We start from the raw sequence: 25,533 nt of genomic DNA, 5'->3' as shown, positions 1-25,533 counted from the left end.
GTCGCGCAAACTCTCTGGTTTTGCTCTGTTTCTTCAGTCTGGCTGTGCGGGTTCTGACAGGGCTGCGCGCCCGCACAGCCTCACATGTGCGCCCGCGCATAAGCCGCACAGCACCCCGCGCACAACAGATAACTTGGCTTCTTGATATCCTCTCTCTTTCGGCGCATAATTCCTACAAAACCAAAGCATGGAGATCAAAATAAAAACAAAGAAGATAAATTAAATAAATTAAGAAAATAAGCTAAAAACTATTAAAAACCACTTAAATACTCGAAATCAAGATAAAAGACAAGAATAAGTAAATAAAGAAATAAAGGACAAAAAGGGTTAAATTATTGGAAAAATAAGCCGAAAAACGACTCAATAAACACCCTAAAAAGTGGCATAAAAGTCACTTATCAAACTCCCCCAAGCTAACCTTTTGCTCGTCCTCGAGCAAATTAACATGAAACACGAATGAAGGAGAATGATTTATTCAAGCAAAGCTAGAACACTTAAGGAGACAAGAATGTACACTAACTCACTTTCGTAGGAATCACGGTCACTTTTAGCAACTAATGACAAGCCCTTTAAACCCCTAGATCGCCCTAGAGGACGAGTGTGCTCTCGTGAGGGTGTCCTAAGAGTTTAACCCACAACTCTAAATAAAAACCAAGGCAAGGCAATAAAAAGAAAAGAAAAAGAAACATAAAACGAGAAAGAAAAACACAAGTTCATATTTGGACAAGAGATTGGAACAAACACCGATGGATGCAAACCTTTCTAAATAGACAAATGTATGCACGTTCCAAGATGTCAATGGTTGATTGAAACATAACATATGCTAAGCATAGAGAACTAATGAGGACTCAATCCACCCTAGCCCCAACCAATCGGGCCGCGTTCTCTCCACTAGCTTCAAATCAACCCTTAAGCTAGCTTCTCATGATTCCACGAAGGAATCGAAAAAAGATAAAGAAATGAAAAACTTTGATAAGGTAATCCCGACATCTCAACTATGCATACTCTCTCCATAGGTTTGAAATCTATCTCCCTCCACCGTTCTTTGACCTAACCCCACTAAAGTCTAAGGGACTTTTATTAGGTTGTAACGTAAGGCTAATGGTTAAGGCAGGGTAAAAATTTGAAAATTTTGGTGATATTTCCTAAGTGAAGCAAAAGAGTGGCCTACTCTCAAAAACAAACTCAAGAAATCGCAAAATATCAAACAAAAATACCAATAATGCCATCTCCCACAAGTTTACTCAACACTAACACACAATATATACAAAAAAAATGAAGGAACGCTCCCCCCCAAGCTTGAACGAAGCATTGTCCTCAATGCTTAAACAAGGGAAGAAAACGAAACCAAACTAAAATATATTATTTGTGTTTATTTGTTTCTTTTTATTTTTTTTATGTGTCCTTGCCTTTTTCTAACCATGGACGGCTTTTTCTTGAAACTTCATTTGATTTTCTTGAATTGCATCTTTCTTCTCGAACTTTTTGCATATTCTTTTCAAGCTCAACTTTCAAATACCGTACTTAAACCAATTCACAAAGTTTTCTTGCTCATGATCAACACTCTCAACACTCAAACCTCACATGCCTATGCTTCACTAACTAAAAGGGTTGGTAAACATAGGCCATTGGGTTTGTAATGCGGTTTAAACAAGAGCGGGAAACATTAGGCTCAAATTGGTTAATAAGTAGGTTGATGCAAAATAGAAAATCAAATTTGTAACAAAATAAAAAGAAGATAAAGAAAAATGAGAAAAGGTGCCCTTTTCCTCCCCTAGAGAGGCCCGGTCGCGATCTTGGGAGCTAGAGGTCAAAACAAGGATTAAGACATGCATAGTCAAGGATCCTAAATAGCCGCTCAACAAGGTGATGAAGGCTAGAACAAATGAAGCTCACAAGGGATTATAACCAAACAAATACCAACCAAGGGTTTCAAATCCACTATAGAGAACAACTCCATCTTACCACATTCCCGTGAACTAAGGCTTCATGGACCCCTAAAAGTTCTTAAACCGGCTACCTTAGCATATAGTATCCTAGAGTCAACCAATGACACTCTCAAACCGTGCATACATTTACCACTTAGGAAGAAAAACATTCAAGGATTCAAGTCCCAAAACAAAATGTCCAATATAAGAACAAACAAAAAACATTTTGCCAAAATTACCTTGAAAGTACACAAAAATCTTTTTAGAATTTTCAAAATATAAGAAAAGACATGAAAATGCATATACTCAAGTGCATGGCATAAACGAATCAACATCCCACCAAACATGATAGGATACCCTCCCCCAAGCTTGAATGAGACAATATACTCAAACATAAACCATATAAAACATGGGAGGGGAAAAAAAAGAAATCAACCCAACAAACCAACACATGTCCAACGAGTTACCAACCATTAGAGAAAGAGCTAAGAAAGATGTTACCGGATATTGGTGGGTGTAACTTCCCGCAAATGAACCAATTTAACCTTTCAAAGCCGATTTCCTCTTGAATTGAATCTCGATTTCCATATGCTAGCAAAAATAGGCATCAAACTTCCTTGATTCTTGATCCAAACCAATGCATTAGTGTATATCAAGTCATGTACCTAGCAAAAGGACACACAAACATTTCCATGAGAGAAAATCTAATCTAAAAAGAAAATAAAATGAAAGCAATAAAAGCCTCGGGTTACTTCCCGAGAAAGGCTTGTTTAACGTCCAAGCGAGACCGCTCTAGTAAATAATATTGCAACGAACGCAAGAGCTTATCAAATGCACTACTACACATCTCATATGATAACAAGTAGGCAAATGACGGGAGGAGGACGTGCAACAAGATTATTGCACGTAAATGAGGAGGAATATGCCAAAAGAAAGAAGAAAAATCAAAAGAAAAATCAAGAAAATAAGAAGAGGAAGAAGAAGAAAAGTAAGGAAAAGAATAAAAAGGCAAAACCTCCTCAAAATCTTTTTGGGTGGCATAATCACCCATTTCCTCAATGATGGGAGGATGAGAAGGAAAAGTCTCATCAAAGAAGAGAGGGTCCTCAATAGGCTTTAAGACAAAAGAGGGGAGGAACATAGGATAGTAGGGGATGTGGTCAAATTTCCTTGAGAAAGGGACATGAGGAAGGGGAGGAGAAACAATGGTCTCACAAAGCCTCACATCACCAATGAGGGCATGAAAATCAATCATTGAATCCTCAAAAGAACACTCTTGACTCTCATCTCCCTCAAACAAAAACTCTCCAATAGAAACAACCTCATCCTCCTCTCTATCACAACGATGAACAACAACTCCCTCAAGATCCTCAAAGCCTAGAGTCTCTAAACCATGCATGAAAGGATAAAGGTTTCTCTCAAATTCATCCCTTTCCCATGAAGCATTGCCAATGAACTCTTTCAAGAGGCTATAATGATTTGTTACACCTTCAATGAACATACTAGCCATAACCTCAAATAAGTCCAAAGACTCATGGATAGAAGGGTCACAAACATGCAAGGTAGACTCATCAAGATGGGGAAGGGGGTTGGAAACCTCAAAATCGATATTTTCTTCATTAAAAACTCTTCCACCATCACTCAAGGGACTTTCAATCTCTCTTGATTGCTCAAACTCATCATCATCATCCTCATGAAATCCCTCATTCAAAATTGAAGATGGCTCACTCACATCCTCACCAAGGGAAGCTCTCAAAGGGGGTGAATAAGGGGAAGGATGACATTCAAGCTCAAATGGGGAATGAAAAGGATCAAAATCCTCAAAAATCCTCTCATCACAAGAAAATCTCCCCTCACCTTCACACCCTCGGCCCACATCATTCTCAAAAACACTCTCACACTCCAAATGAGGTGCCTCACATCCATTTACATCAACCAAAGCACTCATCACTTGGGCAAGCCTCACTTCTCTCAATTTTTGTTCCTCTTGAAGCTCTTGGAGTTGTTGGGTGAGATATTGCATTTGAGAAAGAATTTGGGCTTCAATGTTATTGGGTTGAGGTTCATGATCAAATTCAAATTGCACATCATCAAAATTAGCACAAACCTCATCAAAATGAGCATAAGGGGGAAAGGTGTCAATTTGCATACTTGGATTATCACTAGGCACATAAGAAGTATCAAGAGAATTCATGCAAAAATTAAAAGAATCTTGGCATTGAGAATCAAAGTAAGAAACATGAGATTCTCTATCTAAAGAATCCTTAGCAAGCCATGTGAAGAAATCCCACGCATCATGCATAGACAAATGACAAAATCTACCATTATTCATGTCCTCAACCATTCCCCTAGTATACTCATTCATGCCCCAATAAGCTATATCACAAGCATCACTAAGAGAACACCCATGGTAACTAAGAAAACCATCTAGTCTTTCAAAGTAAGCATAAAAGGGTTCACCATCAAATTGAGGAAAAGATAAGCATGCCATTTTTATACAAAGAACAAAGAAAAGCAAACACAAATCAAATTATATACAAGAACCTAGCTAATCTAATCAACACAAACTAATGAACGCCTTAGTCCCCGGCAACGGCGCCAAAATTTGATCGAAAATTAGAATAGTGTCGTTAGTCTACTAACCCTAATCAAATTAACAATTTATAATACCTAAACTACCCTAATACGAGTATAGGGGTAAGTAAAGGGTCGAACCCAAAAGGACTAAGTGTATCAATCTATGCTAATTAGACTACTAGGAAAGCTTGTGAGGTAAGAGAGGTTCAATTAAACACTACTAAGAGCAAATAACTAAAACTAGGGAAAGTGGAATCCAATTAAATTAATGCATTCAACAACATCAAACAATTAGATGAAAATGACCTCAATTAGGACGATTTACACATTTAACTCACTCTCGCGCAATTAAACATGTTAATAATCCTACTAGACTAATTCACTCTCGTGCAACTAGCCTAGCAAAGATATGGAGGAATTTAGGGTTCTCAAACAACTCACTTTCGCACAATTGATTGAAAACACAATTAAAAGCATAGAATCAATTAGCTAGAAAGATTCTAATCCATAAAAGCATCATCCATACACAATAATCAAGAAACAATTTCATACTAACCACAATCAATCATTAAATTAATTAACATAACCTTCATCCATTTCCCTAGAACAAAACCTAAACTAACATGGTGAACAAAAATATGGAAAACAAGGTAAAATAATAATAAAAGCAAGAATCAACAACTAAACTAATTAATCTACTCAAATAAACAAATAAATAAGCAAAAACAATAATAAATGAAAGCAATAAAGGTGAGAGAAAGTTAGGAAGACTCATTGAATTTATGAGAGGGAAAATCCACAAATTTGCTTCTTCAAAATCCCAAAAACTCCATGAAAAATCCAAGCTTTCTCTCTCTAAACTACTCCTAAACTAGAGAGAGAAACTCCTAATCTAACCCTAAGAGAGAGAAGCTCTCCTAAACTAACTAAGAAAATAGCATCATCGATCCCCCCCTTTTTTTCAAAGAGTCCCGTCTATATATATGTGGCTCCACACAAAAGAAAGAGACTTGGACAACAAGGCGCAAATAAATCGTAAACCCAGTCGTGCGCGCCCGCACATGAGTCCTGTGCGCCCGCACACAATGTGTGTGCGCCCTCTCATCGTAGTGTGCGGCCGCAACTTTGTGGGTACGGGGAAAATAAGCGCGCCCGCACATGAGTCATGCGCGCCCGCGCAAAGGTGTGTGCGCCCGCACAGAGGTCGCGCATAGGGTCGCGCAAACTCTCTGGTTTTGCTCTGTTTCTTCAGTCTGGCTGTGCGGGTTCTGACAGGGCTGCGCGCCCGCACAGCCTCACATGTGCGCCCGCGCATAAGCCGCACAGCACCCCGCGCACAACAGATAACTTGGCTTCTTGATATCCTCTCTCTTTCGGCGCATAATTCCTACAAAACCAAAGCATGGAGATCAAAATAAAAACAAAGAAGATAAATTAAATAAATTAAGAAAATAAGCTAAAAACTATTAAAAACCACTTAAATACTCGAAATCAAGATAAAAGACAAGAATAAGTAAATAAAGAAATAAAGGACAAAAAGGGTTAAATTATTGGAAAAATAAGCCGAAAAACGACTCAATAAACACCCTAAAAAGTGGCATAAAAGTCACTTATCAAGGGGCAAGAGTAGCCGGATTGCGAATTGCCGCATGCTTTTCTAAGATAGGCAAAATATTAAAGAATTGCAATATACACGCAATATTCAAATTGAATTGAAAAAATTCAAACACAAACATATATAAACAACCGACTGAGTCGGATTACTTCATTAATATCGAAAATGGCACAAAGGCGAGAATAATTGTTAACCAGAATCACATCTGGTGAAGAAGCAAAAGAAAAAAATTGTTTACCCAACTCCACAGTTGGTAAAGATACAACATACTCGGCTTACAAGCCGGAAAAGAAAGAACTTGGCATACTGCCGCTGAATTTGGGGAGCCTTGCCTAAGGCTGAGGTGGAAGCTGCTCCGGCTGGTTCTGACCGGTTGGGAGGGCTTCCGATTGGTTATTAGTCACCTGAGGTTGGCTGCCTTCATTTTTCTCATCCTTCGCCGGCTCCTCCTCATTATCTAAGACTTCGTATCCCAGACCTGCAGCCCATTCCTTGAAGCGAGGCGGAGATGCCTCTCCCAGCACTTGGGCATCATACACCGCAGTGACGTAATCATACCTAAGTTTGTAGAATTCAAAGTCCACATCCGGATAGAGGAGCCCCTATGCTATCTTCAGGCAAGCAGCATTGTCCCGCTCATTCTCCTCGCTCAGCCGGGTCTGCTCCTTGGCAATCTCATCTGCCTGCTGGTTCCGCAAAGTGACGATCTCCAACCCCAGGCGTTTGACTTCTGCCCAGAGCTTTGTGTTCTCCTTGTCAGCATCTTTTAATGCCTTGAGCTCAGATTTAGCATCCTTCAGTTTTTGCTCAAGGTCATTAGCCCGGCTGGTGGCTTCATCATTCGCAGTCGTCAAGCTCTGGATCAGCTCCTCCTGTTTCAACTCTACTGCTTTAATCTCTAAATCACACATATAATTAGCATATTCAGCAGAGTTGAGGTATTCAAGGGCCCTCTATTTGGCGTCATTTACCTCTTCTTGCTTCCGCCTGAAAGGGCCTCGGAGCCCATCCACCCTCAACATTACTTGAGAAAAGAGCAGCAGGATTATGAAATACTTAGTAAAAAATGATGAAAAAATATCAAAATTAAGTTGAGGATTTTTTACCTCAGCCAGTTGGCCCATCATCCGGTCAAAGTCCACTACCTACAGATCAGGTATGGAATTTTTCTCCGACCGAGTAAGGGTCCTCACCATCCGTTTGGCAAACCCCACAAGATCCGGCTCGTCGGATGTAAGATCTGCACCAAAAGAAGTAGAAGTACTTGGTGAGAAGGATGCACCATAGTTGGCATTCATCCGTTGTCGGCTGCTGACTGAACCCCCTGAGGGGTCTACCTTAGTCTTGACTCTCATGAAGTCAAGAGGCCAAGGTATTTCAATCTTGCCCTTACCTTGGGTCTCCGGATGGGGCTTAGGAATCTCCTCCTCCCTAATTGTTGCCGCACCGGCTACAACATTAGGTGGCTGGCCACCCTTTGATGCCGTAGAGGCATCCGGCGTATTCTTCTGCGAGCGTTCTAAGCTTTCACTCAAAATTTTCATTGCAGAAGGAGATTTGCCATCGGTCGTGGGACGACCCGGGTTGGCAGTAGAGGTTGACTGGGGGGGTCTTTCCTGGCGGTCTTGGCAGCCGGGTCTTTTCCAGATTGGAGATGGAGCGTGGAACGCGCTTAGCAGTATCCTGCAAATTAAGAACTAAATGTTACCATCCGGCAAAAAACCTTTGCAAGAAATGTAAAGAAAAAACTAAAGTTAGGCGGTCTTACCCCGCCTTTCTTGGCCTCAACGGCTGCTCTCTTTGAGAGCGCGCTTTCCTTGCGTAGTTGCGCTGCTGACTTAGCTGGAGTTTTGGCTAGGTCAACCATTTTCAAGGCGTCGGCTGCAAGGAAAAAATAAAAGTTAGAAAAAATCATGAAAAGTTTGTAGTACAAAATAAAAACTACAGACATGCTAGATGCAAGTGGATCTACCCTTGGGAAACATGGGGCTTAACCCACAGACAGACAGAAAGCATTCATCCTTGAAGTAGTCCGGGTGGGGGATCTAGTTTTTTCGGAACAATGATGTGAGTCCCATCCCCCAAGGGCTCAATAGTAGTTTCAAAGAAACTCGGCTCCATTATTTTCTCCCGGGCCTTAGTAGAGAGCGCCGGGAGAGGGCATTTCCTGCCTAGAAGAACCGGTTCCTGATTGTACTGGCGCAGTGTCCGGTTGTGTCAGGGTTGGTGAAGAAATTAAATAAAACTTGTCTTTCCTCCCGGACCACTTGGACACCTTGTCCAAACTCATCAAATACTGGGGAAAGGTGGAAAGAGTGTACCATGCCCCGTGACCACCTGGGGTCTTGCTCAACTAATGCATATGAGCGAAGGCAGAGAAGCTTGGAGCTAAGTTCTGGAGCTCACAGGCGGCTATGTAGCTCAGAATATTCACCCATGAGTTGGGGGTGAGCTGCGAAACTCCCATATCATACCCTTTAGGATTTTCCTAATCCCAGTATGGAGGGGGAACCGGAGGCCGGCTTCTATCACCGCCTTATAGCAGACCAAATAGTTGTCTGCATTCTTTATTTCGTCGTCGTAGGCCATCACTGCATCAACAGGCGGGACGATAATTTCCCACCCCTTTCCAAAGGGGTGTTTTTCCTTGAAAGCCCTGAAGCCACTCTTCAGCAGGGCTATGTCACCTGGAAGCATCCTAATTTTCTTCGGGTTAGGGTTGTCAGCAACTTTAACCGGGTGCTGATAGTCAGCCGCGAAGTTATCCTGATCGAAGCTAGAAGTCTCGGCTCCCGATCTTTCAGCTGCCTCAGAACCGCCTGATCCTTCCCCGGATCCATGAGAGGAGGCAGCCTCTTCACCGGCTACGTCACGAACGCTTGAGCTCCCGGAAGATGAGGGAGCCTCTTCATCAGAATTGCCGCTCTCCTCCAAATCCTCATGTTCCCCAGCTGGAACAACCTCGCCAGCAGGCACTTCCATAGTGCGCCGGCTCTTAGACTTTCTGGCCGTCTGTTTGACTCTGGCCATTGTGTCCTGCACAGACACAGAGAGGGAGAGAGGGAGGAATTCGGAGATGAGCACAGCAGTTCCGACATTCCAGAAAAGGCGCCCCCTGTTCTAGACTCAGCCGTTCCGGGAGACCGGCTGAGATTCCTAGGCAGTGCCGAGTGTGTGGATTGAGAACTCATTTTATTTCTAAGACTATGTATACATGCGGAAAAAAGAATGTGTACAAGTTGGAATAGAAAAGCTAAAAATGGTACAGGCGATTACCTTACGTTTAACTCTGAAAAATCTAAAAACAGCCATAGACGGTGACCGGGTGTTGCAAGGTTAGCACACGGAAATCCGGAAAACTTTGACGCAGACGGAAGCAGAGAATCTCTCTCTAAAAATCTCTTTTTCTTTCTCTAGAAAGTCAAATGAAAATGAAGTGAGAGAAAAGGGGGGGTAAACTTCTATTTATAGAAGGTGAAAACGGGGGCATCCCCATTTGAAATTTAAATTTACTATCCGTTGTTACTTAGATAGGTGGACACGTGTCACAGGCATCACGTGACATTCACGTGACCCCTTTGAGGGGCAAATGTTTAGGGTAAAAATACCCTAGACATGTGGACCAATGAGAGGAGGCCACGTGTCAAGTTCAGGATGGCCCAAGTGGCCCAATAGCCTCCTGACACGTGTCCCCTTCAAATAAGCTCATTAGTACAAAACTAACCTCAAGTAACACCCAAAAGGTGTTACATAAAGTGGTAAAAGTGTTATTATATATAATAGGTAACACTTTATTGGGTGATACTTCTGCCCATGTTACCTAAGGCCTTATGTAACACTTTGGGTATTGTATGGTAACACTTTAAAAAATGTTACAATAAACCCTCTTATGTAACACTTTTTATATTATTAGTATCATTTTTAAAGTGTTACTTTTTACTTCTTATATAACACTTACTTATCCTTAGTAACATTTTTCAATCATATAGTATCACTTTATCCGACAATATGTATCACTTTTTCGAATAAATGTAACACTTTGTTGATTATTAGGTAACATTTCTCAATCATCTTTTGACATACAGTAGCACTTTATTTGACATTATGTATCTTTTTTTACAAACTAATGTAACACTCTATTAATTAATAGGTAACATTTATTTTTATTATTATTATTATTATTATTATTATTATTATTATTATTATTATTATTATTATTATTATTATTATTATTATTATTATTATTATTACTACCCCCGTTACATATTATGTGCAACGATTAGACATTTTTCCTCTCTACTTTATGTCAAATCGTTGCAAATAATATGTAACGGAGGTATTATTATTATTATTATTATTATTATTATTATTATTATTATTATTATTATTATTATTATTAATATTAATGTTTACAACAACTATGAATGAGAAATTAACATACAAGTATATGATAAACAACAATTTGGATTGAAATAATTTCATAATTCTTACAAAAAAAAATGCATACACACCAATTTTAATGTTTGGCTAAACAATATAATAATTCAAACAAAAAGAAAATCAACTTTGATCTCTAGCTTGGAAAAGTGAGGAAAAGAAAAACTTTTGAATTTCAAAAAAAAGTCGGCGATAGCAGTAAACAAGAATAGCAGCAGCATTATCAGAAGCTACCAACAACAGTATGTAGCAGCAATCAGCAGTAGCAGACACCAGTGGCAGCAATCAGCAGTAGCAGACACCAGTGGCAGCAACCAACAGTAGGACAAGCAGTGGCAGCATACAGCAGTAGCAGGAGTCAGCATCAGACAACAGTAGTAGCAAAAAAACAGCAGTAACAGCAAAAAACAGCAGTAGCAGACACCAATGGCAGCAACCAATAGTAGGACAAGCAGTGGCAGCATACAGTAGTAGCAGGAGTCAGCACCAGACAGTAGTAGCAGCAAAAATACAACATTAACAGCAAAAAACAGCAGCAGTAGTAGCCTGCTCCTATTTTTGCTGGCTGATGCAGTTTGTGGTTTAGTGGTAGGAGAGGCCGTTCCTAGGGAGGTGCACACCCTCTCTGATTTCTCTTGTCTTCCTCAATTTGCTTTGCTAGCTTGTCAAATCTTCTTATACCTACAAGCATAAACACAAACACACACAAAAGAGGTGGCAATGCCAAAATACAACTTCTATATATACAAAAGGAATTAGAGAGAGGAGAAAAGTAGAAGAAATGATTATAAAAGCTGGTTAAGATTACTACAATCAGTGGACAAATAAACCACTTAGCAATCATGAACCAGACCATGTTTAGATTTCTAATCAAACATAAGAGAGGTATCTGCCCAAGTAAATTGAAGACATTTAGAGGAACAAATGCTCAATAGTCAGCTTCTAATATATTAACCAAATGGAATATAAACCTAAATTAAATAAAGCAACCTTGTCATCAAACTGCATAAACAAGAACACTTTTAAGAAACTAAGAATTAAATCCCTGCACCAATAAAAGGAAAGGGAAAGCAAAACTACCATAATTCCTACACGTTCTCTACTGAGCATTGATTAAAACTTCACTACCCACATTGTTGACTTGAAACAGTAATATCATCCAAGAATATTAATCAATAAAAAGATCCAAGAATCAAATTGAGATTGACCATGCTAGGAAGGTTTGAGAAATCAAGCGGAATGCAATTACGGATACTTTAGGGGAGGGGGTGATTCAACAATAACCACACAACTTACCTAAAGGTGAATGATCCTTCGTTGCAGACAAAAAAGAAGGTTAAAGGTATGCAACTATCAATATCAACTACGTTTTAATATAAAGATGGATAAGCATATACTTAATTTCCCTGCCACATTGTACTTTCTCATTTGCAATACCAATGGTGGATAATCAGGTTTTATAGTAATTTTTTTATAAAAAATGGAAACATATATAAAAAATACGAAAAAAGGAAAGTAAGAATATGCCACGAAATCGGTGGAAGAACAAAAAGATTTCCCAGTCACCATAGCAAACCCACTAATTTCTTTCATAACAAACTAAGCTACAGAAGACGTGTTAGAGTAAGGCCTAGAGATTACATCAGAAAGCTAGCATCTATCACCAATTCATAGATAATTTAGATGGTAACAGAGTAAAACTTGGCTCTATGGCTAGATCCCATACTTCTGCAACAGACTCAATTTGGTGCTCTTGTGGTTCATGAAAATCAATGGTTATTGAACCCACAACACATAATATACAACCAAGTATCTCGAACATATGAAGTCTCTCTCTCAAAATAATATGTGTAAGGGTAGAACTAAAGCAATAACATAAGCAAAACACTTCAGTAAAAAAAAATCAACATATACCTGAAAATTAAGCCTTCAAGAACACATCGAATCCAACTACTTACTTTATAATGATAGAAACTTGCACCAAGTGGAGTCACCAAAATAGCTGGTGCAAAAGCATAGGATGCAAATTAGCAATTTCCCGTACAACCACTGCAAAAAAGTCATTTACATCACATATCTTGAAAGGCAAGGCCTTGATGAACAAATTACAAATTCAAGTCATTATGTGGGATGCACATGTCACTTGATCAAATCTATAAATGTCCATACTTAGACAAAATACAAGTAAGCAATAAAACTACTATGAATTATACTAATGAAGTTAAGACTAATACTATTTAACCAATAAAACTACTAAATAAAACTACTCTGAATTCTACAAGAATAAAACTACTCTGAATTCTAGAAGTAAGCAATAAAACTACTAAATAAGATAAGACTAATACTATATAACCAATGTTTTAGATAATTAGTAGTCTTGATATGCTAACAAGCAGCAACATACAAGCAATGAGTAAAAAAAAAATAGAAAAGAAAAAAGAAATAATTGTCAATTATATAGTCGGGCACCCGAACAGTTGAGCATAGATATAAAACTCTCATTCCAATTATATACCTCTTTAAATAGACATTTTATACACAATCAAGTTTCAAAATGCATCAACAGTAATTGTCACAACCAAGTATTTGCCTAAACCTTCCAATTATCAAGCATATAAGAGTATAGTGCATTGACAATTATATAAACTATTAAATTTAATATTGGTTGATACCTCCTTTGAGCTCTTTGTCAATGCCTTTGCAAAAGTTTGCCTGAAAATACTCTTTGTCAGTATTATAGAAAAATAACTCAAAAGTTAATTTACTACTCCCAGCAAACTAATTTGACAAAAAAAAAAAAAAAAATAAATAAAAGCAGTCATATTGTGAAACTTCCTTGAGAAAATCGGATACATAATTGTCGAATTTAATTTAATTAACAGAAAAAACAAATTAAGAAGTGACATCAAATAGCTTGATAGAAAAACTCATAGTCTAATGATGACGTATGATTGCAATTAAAATAAAATTGAACCAAACTATGTAAAAAATTCCAGAAATTATAAATATAGTTAAGAAATTCAACGATTGAAGAAGACAAACCAGACCTAGCAATCGTCTCCTCTTTCTATTTTGATCGTCTTTTCTCTAATTTGGTGAAGCGTAGAGAAAATTCTTTTGATCTACCTAAACCAAGCCCAAATTTCACAAATTAGGAAGAATGTTTTCGAAATTAACCACAAATTTTGTTAAGCCCTAGAATACCGAGCTAAAGAAGAGAAAATGTGAGAATTTCATAAATGAAGGCTCGCAAAACCCTAGAATACCAAGCTAGAGAAGTGAGAAAAGGAAAGACGACAGAGAATTTGTGGGCGGCATTGGTTGCGGCTGCGGCCGTTACTCCGTGAGCCTGCACCTTCAACATCGACAGATAGAGAGAGGCTATTTGAGATAGAAACCGCTATCTCATAAATTCACGATTAACTTCCCTTTCCTTTGCTGCCTTTTTTAGAAAATAAAAAAAAATTAGAAGTAAATAAAATATTCGGATATTTTTCCCTCAAAAAAAAAATATTTGGATATTTCACCAAATACTTGTGAGTTATTTTTTTTATTCACCTTATATCCAGAAAATTTTCACCAAATGACCAACGGATGTTAACTCCGTTAGTCATTAGGGTTAAGTACGCCACATGGCTGGATCTAATTGGTTATTTTTAAAAATTATTTAACTAAATATTATATATATATTTTTTTTAAAAAAACTAAATTAAAATTTCAAAAAAAAAAAAAATCACCTTTAACCCCAACCTGTCACCTTCTAATGGCGAACCCTAAGCCCAGCCACCACCCCACAACCGCCACCCATCAGCCTCCTCACTACACCAATGTCGCCCCTTCCACCAACCCCGCGCTGGTGCTCGCTCCTTCCTCGAACCACCGCATTATTTTCCCTCCTTGCTTTGAATCGCAAAACCCCTCACCGCCGAACAACCTAAGCCGAAAATCTGGCAACCACCCCCGAAACCCTTTCGTCGACAGCCCAATCCCTTCCCCCACACCGCTGCTACCCACCTAAGTCGAAAACCACCACCATGAAACATTAAACCCCCAAAATCAAAACCCTAGAGTTTAGTTTTTGGGGTTTTTGATTTTGGTAATCGACGTGGTGTTTCATGGGGTTGGAGATGGCAGGGGGAGGGGGATTTGGGTTCGCCGGTACTCTTAGCCAAAAACTACCACCCCTAAACATTAAAACCCCAAAATCGAAACCTTAAAAATCAAATCTAGGGTTTCGATCTTAGGTTTTTCATTTTGGGGTTCGGCGTGGTGGTTCAGGGGATGGATATGACTGGGGGGAGGTGCCACTTGGGTTCGCTGGCATGGTGATGGGAATTCGGACACCGACGGTGGGGAAGGGAGGGGTTTTCGAAGAAGATATTAAGGGGCTTTTAAAATTGGGGAGTGGGTGGTTTGTGTTGGGTTTAGGGTGGCGGTGGCTAAGCTGTGTGGGCTCGTTTGTGTCGGGTTTGGGGTGGCGCCAGCGCTAGGGTTTTGACGGAAACCACGCCGGCGGGTGGTGGCTGGGGCTGGGCTGTGGTTGTGGCTATGGTAGGTGAGTTATGTTTTTTTTATTTTTTTATTTTTTTTTATAATTAATTAGATTGTTATTTTTAAATTTAAATTATATAAATAACAACTAATCGTAGTTGCCACGTGGAAAATTTAGCCTTAATGACTAACGGAGTTAACGTCCGTTAGTCATTTGGGCATTTTGTAACATTTTTGTAAAACTTAAGGGTATACGGTGAATTTGAAAATTTTTATGGGTATATGGTGAATAAAAAAAATAGCTCAAGGGCATTTGGTGAAATTTTCGTAGAATATTTGATAAGAAAAAAAAAAATGATTGAGCATAGGTGTTACGACCAAGTGTTACCTAATATCAATGTGTTACAACAAAGTGTTACCTAATATTAAAGTGTTACAAATAATGTTACCTGATATCAAAGTGTTACAGAAAAATCAAACAACCATAAAAATTTTAAAGTGTTACCCATAGTCCCATAGGTGTTACTTAAGCCCAATTTTGTAGTAGTGGCTTCTGAAATAGCGGCCTTCAAGGGCCTAAATCCCAAGAAGCGTCGTAATTCGGCGCAGCCCACTAAAACCTAGGTCAAGTGACCTAGGTAAGGGCACTTCTACCAACGACCCTATAAATAGGGAGATATTTCCCCATTTTGGGAACACATTGAATCATTTATTACACCTACTTTCTCTCTCATCAGAGAAACACCTGAGCTTGGAATCCAAGCAGATCCCCACCTAAATTTCCGTACTCTTTATTCTCTTTCAAGTTACTAACATGATCGTCGGAGGCGGAGCTCCACCACCCGGAGTTTCCGTTGTTTTTGCAGGTACAGCTCAGCCGGACCAATCTTTGTGACGTAACTCTCCCGAGGGACAAAAACACCCAAAACAATTAATATCTTTTATTATCGATAAGCAAAAATTATGAAAAGTTGATATTTTGAAAGTATAAAACGTGACGCATCTAACAAAATCTCACATGACTATATTTTTCATTACCTATAAAGCACAAAATAAGGTTAAAAAGAGGTAGATAAATAGTGATAAATTCAAAGTAAATACTTAAGGATTTGACAAAATACTCCTTAACAACGAAGCTTCTCCGACATTTCATTGAGACTAAATTAAGTGATATAAGTCCAAAGCATTACCATGATGGTCAAAATCGTCATCATCATTTTTTTTTTCTTTAACAAGAAAATGGTCATCATTATTAGTTCTCAAAATTTAACAACCATTGGTCGTCTATTTCTATTCTGCGTTAATTGTCCGTCCCCCCCACCCCCCCCCCCCCCCCCCCCCCCCCTTCCCCCTCCCTCGGTCCCTCCTCTTCGCGCCTTCTTTCTCTCTCTTTTCCCCTTTCTCTGTCTTTCTGTTTAACAACCTATATAAAATTACACACTTTTCTTTATTTCTGTTTATTACTCATAAAATTTATTCATTTCCATTAAATTTGCCCTTTTTTAATTTCATTTATTTTAAATTCCTTATTTACGTTCTCTATTTCATGAAACATGGATACTACAGAACATTCAGCTGCCACCCAGATTAATAATCAACAGGTAATCAATTTTATTTTTATTTATTTATTATTATTTTTTTCTATTAACTATATATATATATATATATATATATATATATATATATATATATATATATATATATATATATATATATATATATATAATCACTGTTATTGTTTCGAATAATAATAAAGCTATTAATGGTTGTAGGAATTATTAGAGAAATTAATTGTTTTTTTCTTCATAATTATTTATTGAATATGATTATGTGAATAGCTGGAAGATCACATGATGAGAGCAGGTTAATGGAACTGTAATTCGTAATTTTGTATTATTTTTTTCTGTCTCTGTCTGATTTATGAAATATGTCTGTTTTAGTAATGCTTAATATTTCTTGTTAAATACGAGTATATGATAGCTGAAATTCTGCGTTTGTATATCATGTACTCGTATCACTCAACTAATTGATTAATAAACGTTGTGGATGTCAAACTTAGCCCATATTGTGTGTGGTCACTTAAAAAAAAAAATTAAATAACCTACGATAATCAAGTAACCCGTATAATATTGATTGAGTAATCTGTAATATTGACCAAATAATCTCTATTACACTTAAGAAGTAACCCTTAATAATGGCTGACACGTAAAAAATTTGTGTGAGTCCTTACCCATGGGTAATTCCAAGTTTCTCTTTTTGATAAACATGATAAATATCTCTAAGGGATATTTTTGTCATTTTGGGTATGTAAGTGGGGCTAATTATGTAAATTGCTCTTAAATTGGCATTCTTTTCCTCTGTCCTTTCTCCTTCTTTACTCCATTTGTTCTATATTCTCTCACCTACTTTAATGAATTTCAATGGAGAAATCAGAATACATGAACATCTTCCATGAAGGTAGAAGTCAAACCTTGCCCTAAAGGGTTAACCAAGTCCTAATTTCTCTATTTTTATTAGGGTTTTTCGTTTAATTTGGCGGCTCGCCGCCGAAAAGGTATAGAGGTTGAAGAAATTAGGGGACGACGAAGATGATGGTGGTTTACAGCAACTCCAACAACAAGCTAATTGCCAAATTAGCTTGCCATGCCACATAGAATTGCAAAGCTATTCTTCCTTCTAGCTAATTTATGCCACAATGGTTAAGCTAATTAGCATTTAGATTTTTCAGGTTTAATTTTTAAATAATTAGTATTTTATTAGAGACAATTAATTTTTAAGCTAATTAGCTTAGTTAAGCTAATTTGCTAGGCATTAGCTTGGCCAAGCTAATTATTAAATTATCCTCCAATGCTTTGGCTATTAGCTTTAAAATTATTAAAATTGCAAGCTAGTCTCTAAAATCAACAATTGAAGTTGCTCTTATGAGCAACACGATGATGGTAGTTTATGGTTGATAGTGGTTTGATGCCATTAATGGAGTACACTGGTGATTTGGTGAAGGGGAGTGGACGAAAGATTAGAAACAAAGAAGTACAAAAAAAAATATTAAAAAAGTTGCTTCTATTTATCAATATGTCATTTTGAGATACAATGATGTTTATCAATAAGAGAAACTGGGGTTTCCTCGGCTCCTTACCTACCGAATGAAAAAGGAAATAAAAATAAACGATCATTGTTTATTCTTATCAATTTTGATTTAATGGAGATGTATCATATCAAACCCTTTAATTCGATTCCAAATTTCTAATGTAATAGACTTTTGGCTGTTAGTGGTTTCTGATTCATAGTTATAGTGTATTTAGGGTTTAAAAAAAAAGTAAACATTATAATATTAAGAAATTATTTTAATGTGTATTGCATATGCTCTAAATCCTATACTTAAAATATAATTTATTTAGTAACTTAAAACATAAAAATGGCTTTTCCGTTGATGTATATTTGACCTTTTTTTTTATTTTTCTTGTGATCTTTTAACGCCTTTTGGCACACTGGCGGTCGCTAGGCCGCCATAATAGAACATTGTATTGGAAAGAGCCTTAAACTTAAACTTGGACCCTATTGTGTATCAAATTCTTGAATGGAATATCGTTTAGATTTCCGTTTCCATATAATATTTTTTTGATGTTACTTAGGATCCATGGTAGGAAGCCATTTTTTTGGTTTGAACATGTATGCAAGTAATCCTTTTGCTCTTTTCGTTCTTTTTGTTATTTATAATACTCCCTCCGTTTTTAAATATTTGCTCCACTTTTTTTTTTCGGTCGTTTTTAAATACTTGCTACATTTCTGGAAAGCTTTTATAATATTTAACTCATTTCTCTCACCTAGTGGACCCAATAAATATCATAGTTTATTAATTTCATCTTCTCTCCTCCAATTTCTCCACTACTTTTGCTTTTTATAATTCTTTATTCTTCTACCAACTCCACTACCTCCATATTTTATAACTTTTTCCAATTTCTCCTAAAACTCCGCGCATGAAAAAATGGAGCAAGTATTTAAAAACAGAGGGAGTAACATACACTATGCAGTGTACACATATATACAAAATATGTTGGCTTTTAAAACAAGAGTCGTTTTAAGGGTAATGCACTTGAATATAGGAACTGAAGTACGAAATTAAGTTTACTGAGTTGAAAATGTAAATATTTAATATGAGTACTGGATTGCATTTTTTGAAAGGTTACATAACAAAAATTTGATATAATTGGGTGTTGTAATTATTGCAAATGACATATTATAGAACAAACTTAATTGTTTTTTGCTTTATTTGCTGGCTGGAAACTCAACTATTATTGTAGATCCTAGTCACATACTAATCTAAATCAACTTCATTTTTTTTTTTTATTTTTTGGCTTTTGCTTTTGCCTTTCCGTTTTTAGCAATCGAAGCTTCAATTAATTGAAGTTTGAATAATTGTGTTTTGTCTTTTTACTTGCATATAATGTTTGTAATGTCATTTATTCCTTTTTTAATTTAAATTTTTTAAACAATGAATTATGCATAAAACATTATTACATCAGTCTTCCAGGCCATAATCAGTAATTTTTTGTGTTGTATTTCTCTAATGTGGATTAAGCTTAAGTTCTTTGATAATGCTGTAGTGTTCAAAGATTTTTCATTTGCGCTTTGTTTGGATAGCAAAGAAAGAAGGAAAAGAAGGGGAGGGAAAATGGAGGAAGGGAAGGGAAAAGAAAGGGAGGGGGAGGTGAGCTCCATTTTCCCTCCACATCTCTCCAATTTTGGATAGATTATGGTTATTAAAGAGAGAGGGAAAATGGATCCCTCCCTCTCCTTCCCCTTCCTTCCCCCAATCTTTTACCCAAACAAAAGATTTTGTCCCCCTCCATTTTTCTTCTCTTCTTTTCCTTCCATTTCTTCCTATCCAAACAAAGTGTTGGAGAAAATCATTGTGTTGTGATTCTGTATACTAGAGATAGGTTGGAAAGTGTGAGATGTGCCAATATGGCTATATGTATGAAGAAGAGGGTGTCCTTTGTCTAGCAGAGGAAGTTAGTCTACCTACTAATTCATATCACAAAGTAAGACGAGGATATAAGACGTTTTCTTAAACTTGAACGAGCTTCAGTACTATACTGTTTTCTGTAATAATTTGGTTTTGTCAGATGTCAATAAATAGCAGTCTATAATTTTTTTTGAGATATGTATGTCTTTCTCAATTTTGTTCATATTTACCCATATTCACTCTTGCAGATGGGAGAATCAACTGAAATTACTGAAGAAAATTCGACTGGCCAACGCAGTAGGCCTCTCCCACAACATCTTGTCCTAGAAATACCATCAGAGAATGTTCAAAGTTCCCCAGAGGATTCTGTGAGAATAAATGTTCTTCCAACACCCAAAAGAGTGAATTTCTCTCCGATGCACAGCCCTGCCGTTGCTGGTTTAACCAGATCTTCAAGCTCCAGCATGCGTAGGGACAAGTCATCAATTAAAAGTCTCCTCCCTAAACTTAGTTTCAAGTTCAGAAACTCCTCTACAGAGGTTGAAAATGCTGCCTTTCTAGCCCTCAGTTCTCCTTCTGCTGTGAGAGGGGGGAGGCCGCGAATGATGAGGACATTTTCTCTTTCAAAGCTATTTACGCCAAAAGGAAATAAAGCTTCATCATTGCCTGTTACTCCAATTGCACACTCTAACCCAGGGTCCACTCATGGAAGCAATGTGAGTTATTGAATTACTATCTTAAGGGCTTTAGTTTTACATGGTTTCGTGGAATTTTTCTTGGTTGGATAATATAATTAAGTAACTTCTCATTTTGAAAAGATAAATAGATAATTTGCGTTTGGGGAAAGGGGTTTGACATTATATTGCAGATTTGCAGTAGTTTTGCATATAGTTCAAAAGCTCTGATTTCTTTTCACTGCATTAAGTCAATTTTTGATAATAATCTGTGATCTTTGTATTCCTTGGTACATAATTTTAGGTCACTGTAACTTATATAAATTACCTCATCCTGGTCTGTCATGGCCGTCTATTTTCCAGTCTCTGAGCTTTACAAAAAGAGGCTGGGTTATGTTTAATCAAAATTGATTCAGTAAAAAAGAAGTGAAAATTTAAGTTCACAAAACTGCAGTTCTTTCATGCACACCAGGTTTTGTTGCCCCAACTTCGTAAGATGAGATACGTTCAACTAATGCTATTTGTCAATATCTGAAAGGATATGCTTTAATTTTTGCAGTGCTTTAAAATTTAGTTCAATTCCAATGATTAATCTCATACCTATCATTACTTTCACGCATATTGACTATTCATAATACTGCTGCATAAACTAACAAAAGATGGCTCTTACTTCTTCCCTTGCTTCCACTTTCTTTTTCTTTAAGATAGTATATTTATAGGGCATGGAGGATACTTCTCACAGGAACTTCATCCATCCCTGTATTAGGTTCTTAACAGATTTCCTCACTTTACAGAAAGGACGGATCCAATTACCTATTCATCGTTCACATTCTGTTCCAGCTCTTACAAAAGATGGTAGTGTACGGCAGGTGGATTCTTTTGGTGGGGTATTTCGTGTAGTACCAATAACTCAGCGTGCTAAAGATGGACCCCCAGTGGCGTCAGGTGCAAGTGCAAGTGCAACTGATGCTGATGGTATTATTGTTTGACTTTCTGCTTGATTTTTTCTTAAGCATAAATCATTATGTTGTGATAAATTAAAATGTTGAAAACTGTGATTCAGAAAATGATGATGATGGTGAGGACATTCCTGAAGAGGAAGCTGTTTGCAGAATTTGCTTTGTTGAACTCGGGGAAGGTTCAGAGACACTCAAGATGGAATGTAGCTGCAAAGGTGAACTTGCTTTGGCTCACCAAGAATGCGCTGTTAAATGGTTTAGCATGAAAGGGAACAAGATTTGTGAAGTATGCCAGCAAGAGGTTCAAAACCTTCCTGTAACACTTTTGCGAATTCAGAATGCTCAGGCTCAACAAGGAAGTAATGGACAGCAAGCTGATATGACAGGTTTCAGGCAAGTCAAAGATCTCTAGTGTTTCTATTTTTTTTTTTAAATGCAAAAAGGGAACGATTATATTGCATTAAGGCATTTGAAACACCTTGGAACTAGTTATCTTAGAAACAAAAGAGACACCATTGGTGTGAAGGGACGAAGCTATTGCACCGCTGATTATAATAATAATAATAATAATAATAATAATAATAATAATAATAATAATAATAATAATAATAATAATAATAATAATAATAATAATAATAATAATAATAATACTAAATAAATAAATTGAAAAAAAAATAAATAAAAAAAATAATAATAAAAAAACTAGGATATAGAAGTTGCAAAAATTAAAACAAGTAGTAAGGTAGCTTTTGTGTAAAGGGGTATCACAAACAGCTAACTACTAAAATTCAGCAATCCAAAGGTATAAATCTCTGAAAGATCAGGTGGTGGATAAATGTGGTGAACTCTTTGCTCTCCTTGAGTTCTTCCTATATAAGCCAGTCAATGAACTATGCCATTTGCTGATCTCTTGGCATGCAAAACTGTCACATCCCAGTCTCTTTGAAGTAGTCCACTTTAATTTGTCATGTTGATCATGTATGCTGATAATATTACCTAAGATAATGCTTTTACAAGTTTTATACAAATACTCATTAAAATTAAATTTAACACTCAACAATTTTATTTAATTTAACATCATAGAGTAGACAAACACAGACATTGCATATTATTTAACAGGTCCTACACTTTGTTAAGAAATTTTGTTTGTTTAGAAGCTACAGAACTTGAATTGCCTGAAATCGGTATATCAGTAGTTCATGTTGTTGGAAATAAAGAAAGAAAATTCAAAGGGTCAGGCGCCCGATCGGGCGCCCGACCGAGCGAGACCCGCCCGATCGGGCGCGAGAAGAGTCGTAAAATTCTGGAGTTCCGCCACCCGATCGGGCGAGCCCCGCCCGATCGGGCACGAGAAGACGTCTGGAAAAAGGGAGTGTCCGCCCAATCGGGCGCGTGTTTGTCCGTTGGACTCCAACAGTTCCCTTGGATTCCTCTTCTTATTTGATTTCTTATAACCCCCCTATTTAAGAGGTTGATTATGGTGTTTTTAAAGACCATAATATTTCTGATTTTCTCTTCTTTGTTCATAGAAGATTCCTCCATGATCTTTCATCTTCTTTATTCATCTCTATAAATTGGACGATGTTTTCTGATTTTTATATACGCAAGAAATACATATCAAACACAAGCTTGCTTAAACACATACTCTATATTGGGCATAAGTTACTTGGCTCCAACCTTCCACCCAAAAGTGCCTTTGTGTGGAAGTGGTGTGTTAACCTTAGGGAACGTGCCGGCGAATACAATAGTGCACCCCGGTTGCGCCGGAATTTCGTTTTCAAGTCAGTGATTTGCATCACGACACACCGTACTCTTTCATTGTCACGAGATCATTTTTTCGATCTTCTTATTTTAGAATATAGCCTTGAAAATACTTCTTATATTACAACACATGTCTCCTCTCCATTGAATACAATATACAGATAATGATGTAATCATAATTGATTTATTTACATGGTTTGAATACATAAACATTTTGAATTTTTTTCTTATCAGGGTTTGGCAAGATGTTCCTGTACTGGTTATTGTAAGCATGCTTGCTTACTTTTGTTTCCTCGAACAACTTTTGGTAAGCTTTATGAAACAAGTATCACACACTTTGTATAAGTTGCTTTTCAAATCCCATCTAATATTTGTATTGTACTTGTGAACAGGTTAGGAGAATGGGTTCAGGTGCAATTGCCATTTCTCTTCCATTTTCATGCATTTTGGGTCTGCTTGCATCCATGACATCGACAACCATGGGTATGGAGATTTGATCTGAGAGTGACTTATGATTTGTTTCTTAAATAATTTTCATTTTGTTTATTTTTGAGTTCTCTTGTTAAAATCATGCCAACTAAGAAGTGATTTGACCTTTTGTGCAGTTGGAAGAAAATTTCTTTGGGTATATGCTGCAGTGCAATTCATTATGGTGGTTTCCTTTGCACATATTTTGTACTCTCTGGTACGATCTTCGTAAATTCTTGGTCTAAAAGCTTTTTAAAGTAATCCTAATGTTCTGTGCTTTCAGTTCAATGTTATCATACACTAACTACTAACGATCACACCCTGTAAGGGCTATAATACAAAAATACTGGGTATAGTTGCCAACTTTTCCACCATTGAACGGCCAGTACCGGATCCCATGGACTTGCCCTTCCATTTGTAGAATCCTGCTTAATTTAGGTGTTTTTGATAATCATAAACACTACAGTTATTGGTTTACTGGCTTACTGCTTTACATCTTATAGTTTTGACATCGTTCTGATTCATCATAATCAAGTATGTAACCTCTTTTTTTTTAACAAAAGACCTTAAATAGCCAAGTCATTTCTTTTCTCTTGCTCCATTAATTGTGGAAAACTGTATGTGTGAATGTGACTATATGTCCAAAAATAAGGAACATTATTTGATAATGTGTTCTCTTAATTTCTGCCTGTACAGCTACACATGCAAGCAGTGGTATCAGTCATAATTGCTACATTTGTTGGTTTCGGAGTGGCAATGTGTGCATGTTCCATTATCTTTGAGATTTCGAGATGGAGAAGGATGTTGCAAGCTCACTCAAATTCCGAACCTACTGCTGTGGATGTAGTTCCTGTACCAACGTCTAACACAGCTAACATAACACAAGCGACTTCTAATCAACCTGAAACTGTGTCCAATAATACCAACTCTCATCATGAAGGTTAAATCGCTTATTGAATGTACATAACTACATATCAAGCTCTTGTAAAGAAAATACTTTCAGAAAAAGGCTTTTTCGTAGATAACTTACGTAGTGTTTCACAGCCTTCTCTGTGCTAGAGGTAAAATGTTTTTTTTTTTTTTTTTTTTTCTTTTTTTCTTTTCTTTTCTTTTTTGAATGTAATACGAAGTATTATGGATTGTTTGCTAGGAAGTAGGTTGGGAAGCAATTGTAAATCGATTGATGTAGAAAAATATGTCGCTTAGTTCGCTTAGTTTTCAGGCCTTATGGTCGATGGCGCCTTTGCCCACCTCCTTTGGTGGTGTTTGTTGTCTTTTTTCCTTGTACAATTTGGTGGCTTTGCAAATGATGTTTCGTGAGTGTAATCTGCATTTTAGAATTTCGTGGTTGACATTTTAGAACTTTGTGATCTTTAATTAGGTACATTTTATAATTTAAAATCTTTTATTTTCATCAAAACTATGATATAGTATCTGTTCGACATCGTCTTATTCATATTTTAATATAGGAGATTGTTTCAATTTCCTACAATAAATTGATTGGTTTTAGTTGTAAGATAGAAGTTTCTAATATTGAAATTTCAAAAATATTAAATAAGATAACTCTAAAAAAAAAATTGACATCATCATTGCATTTCGGCGGGAAAATTTTTATTAAGAGAATGACATGTGGGCAGTGATGATGTCATCATGTTCT

The 25,533-nt window shown here is 37.0% G+C and overlaps 1 protein-coding gene and 1 long non-coding RNA gene across 3 annotated transcripts; one reads left to right on the top strand and one right to left on the bottom strand.

Moving 5' to 3' along the window:
- Positions 1–10,568: 10,568 nt before the first annotated feature.
- Positions 10,569–14,009, bottom strand: LOC145623965 (uncharacterized). The gene is made up of 3 exons (XR_014110344.1): positions 13,605–14,009; positions 13,230–13,269; positions 10,569–12,606 (listed from the first exon to the last, which is right to left on the bottom strand). It is a non-coding gene; the product is annotated as an uncharacterized LOC145623965 (long non-coding RNA).
- A 2,397-nt stretch (positions 14,010–16,406) lies between these two features.
- LOC145613616 (uncharacterized) lies at positions 16,407–25,202 on the top strand. Of its 2 annotated transcripts, none has more exons than XM_081668721.1 (8): positions 16,407–16,649; positions 20,263–20,730; positions 21,483–21,663; positions 21,752–22,040; positions 23,643–23,715; positions 23,801–23,891; positions 24,014–24,093; positions 24,573–25,202. In XM_081668721.1, the coding sequence occupies exons 1-8, from the start codon at positions 16,602–16,604 to the stop codon at positions 24,819–24,821; spliced, it is 1,479 nt and encodes a 492-aa protein (XP_081524847.1). In that variant the 5' UTR covers positions 16,407–16,601; the 3' UTR covers positions 24,822–25,202. The 2 variants fall into 2 exon arrangements, with proteins under 2 accessions (XP_081524847.1, XP_081524840.1); XM_081668714.1 differs by lacking the exon at positions 16,407–16,649 and adding an exon at positions 19,889–20,090.
- The last annotated feature ends 331 nt before the right edge of the window (positions 25,203–25,533 follow it).

Source organism: Chenopodium album, chromosome 3 (assembly GCF_948465745.1).
Source record: "Chenopodium album chromosome 3, dcCheAlbu1.1, whole genome shotgun sequence".
Taxonomy (NCBI): Eukaryota; Viridiplantae; Streptophyta; class Magnoliopsida; order Caryophyllales; family Amaranthaceae; genus Chenopodium; species Chenopodium album.
Note: the sequence above shows the minus strand (reverse complement) of the source record. Positions and strands in the feature narration are given on the sequence as shown.

Excerpts from the sequence above, each read along its gene's own strand:
- LOC145613616 (XM_081668714.1), top strand. The coding sequence starts at position 20,004 with ATGTGCCAATATGGCTATATGTATGAAGAAGAGGGTGTCCTTTGTCTA. Across the intron at positions 20,731-21,482 it reads GGTCCACTCATGGAAGCAAT|AAAGGACGGATCCAATTACC; the intron begins GTGAGTTATTGA and ends CTCACTTTACAG. Across the intron at positions 23,892-24,013 it reads CATGACATCGACAACCATGG|TTGGAAGAAAATTTCTTTGG; the intron begins GTATGGAGATTT and ends CCTTTTGTGCAG.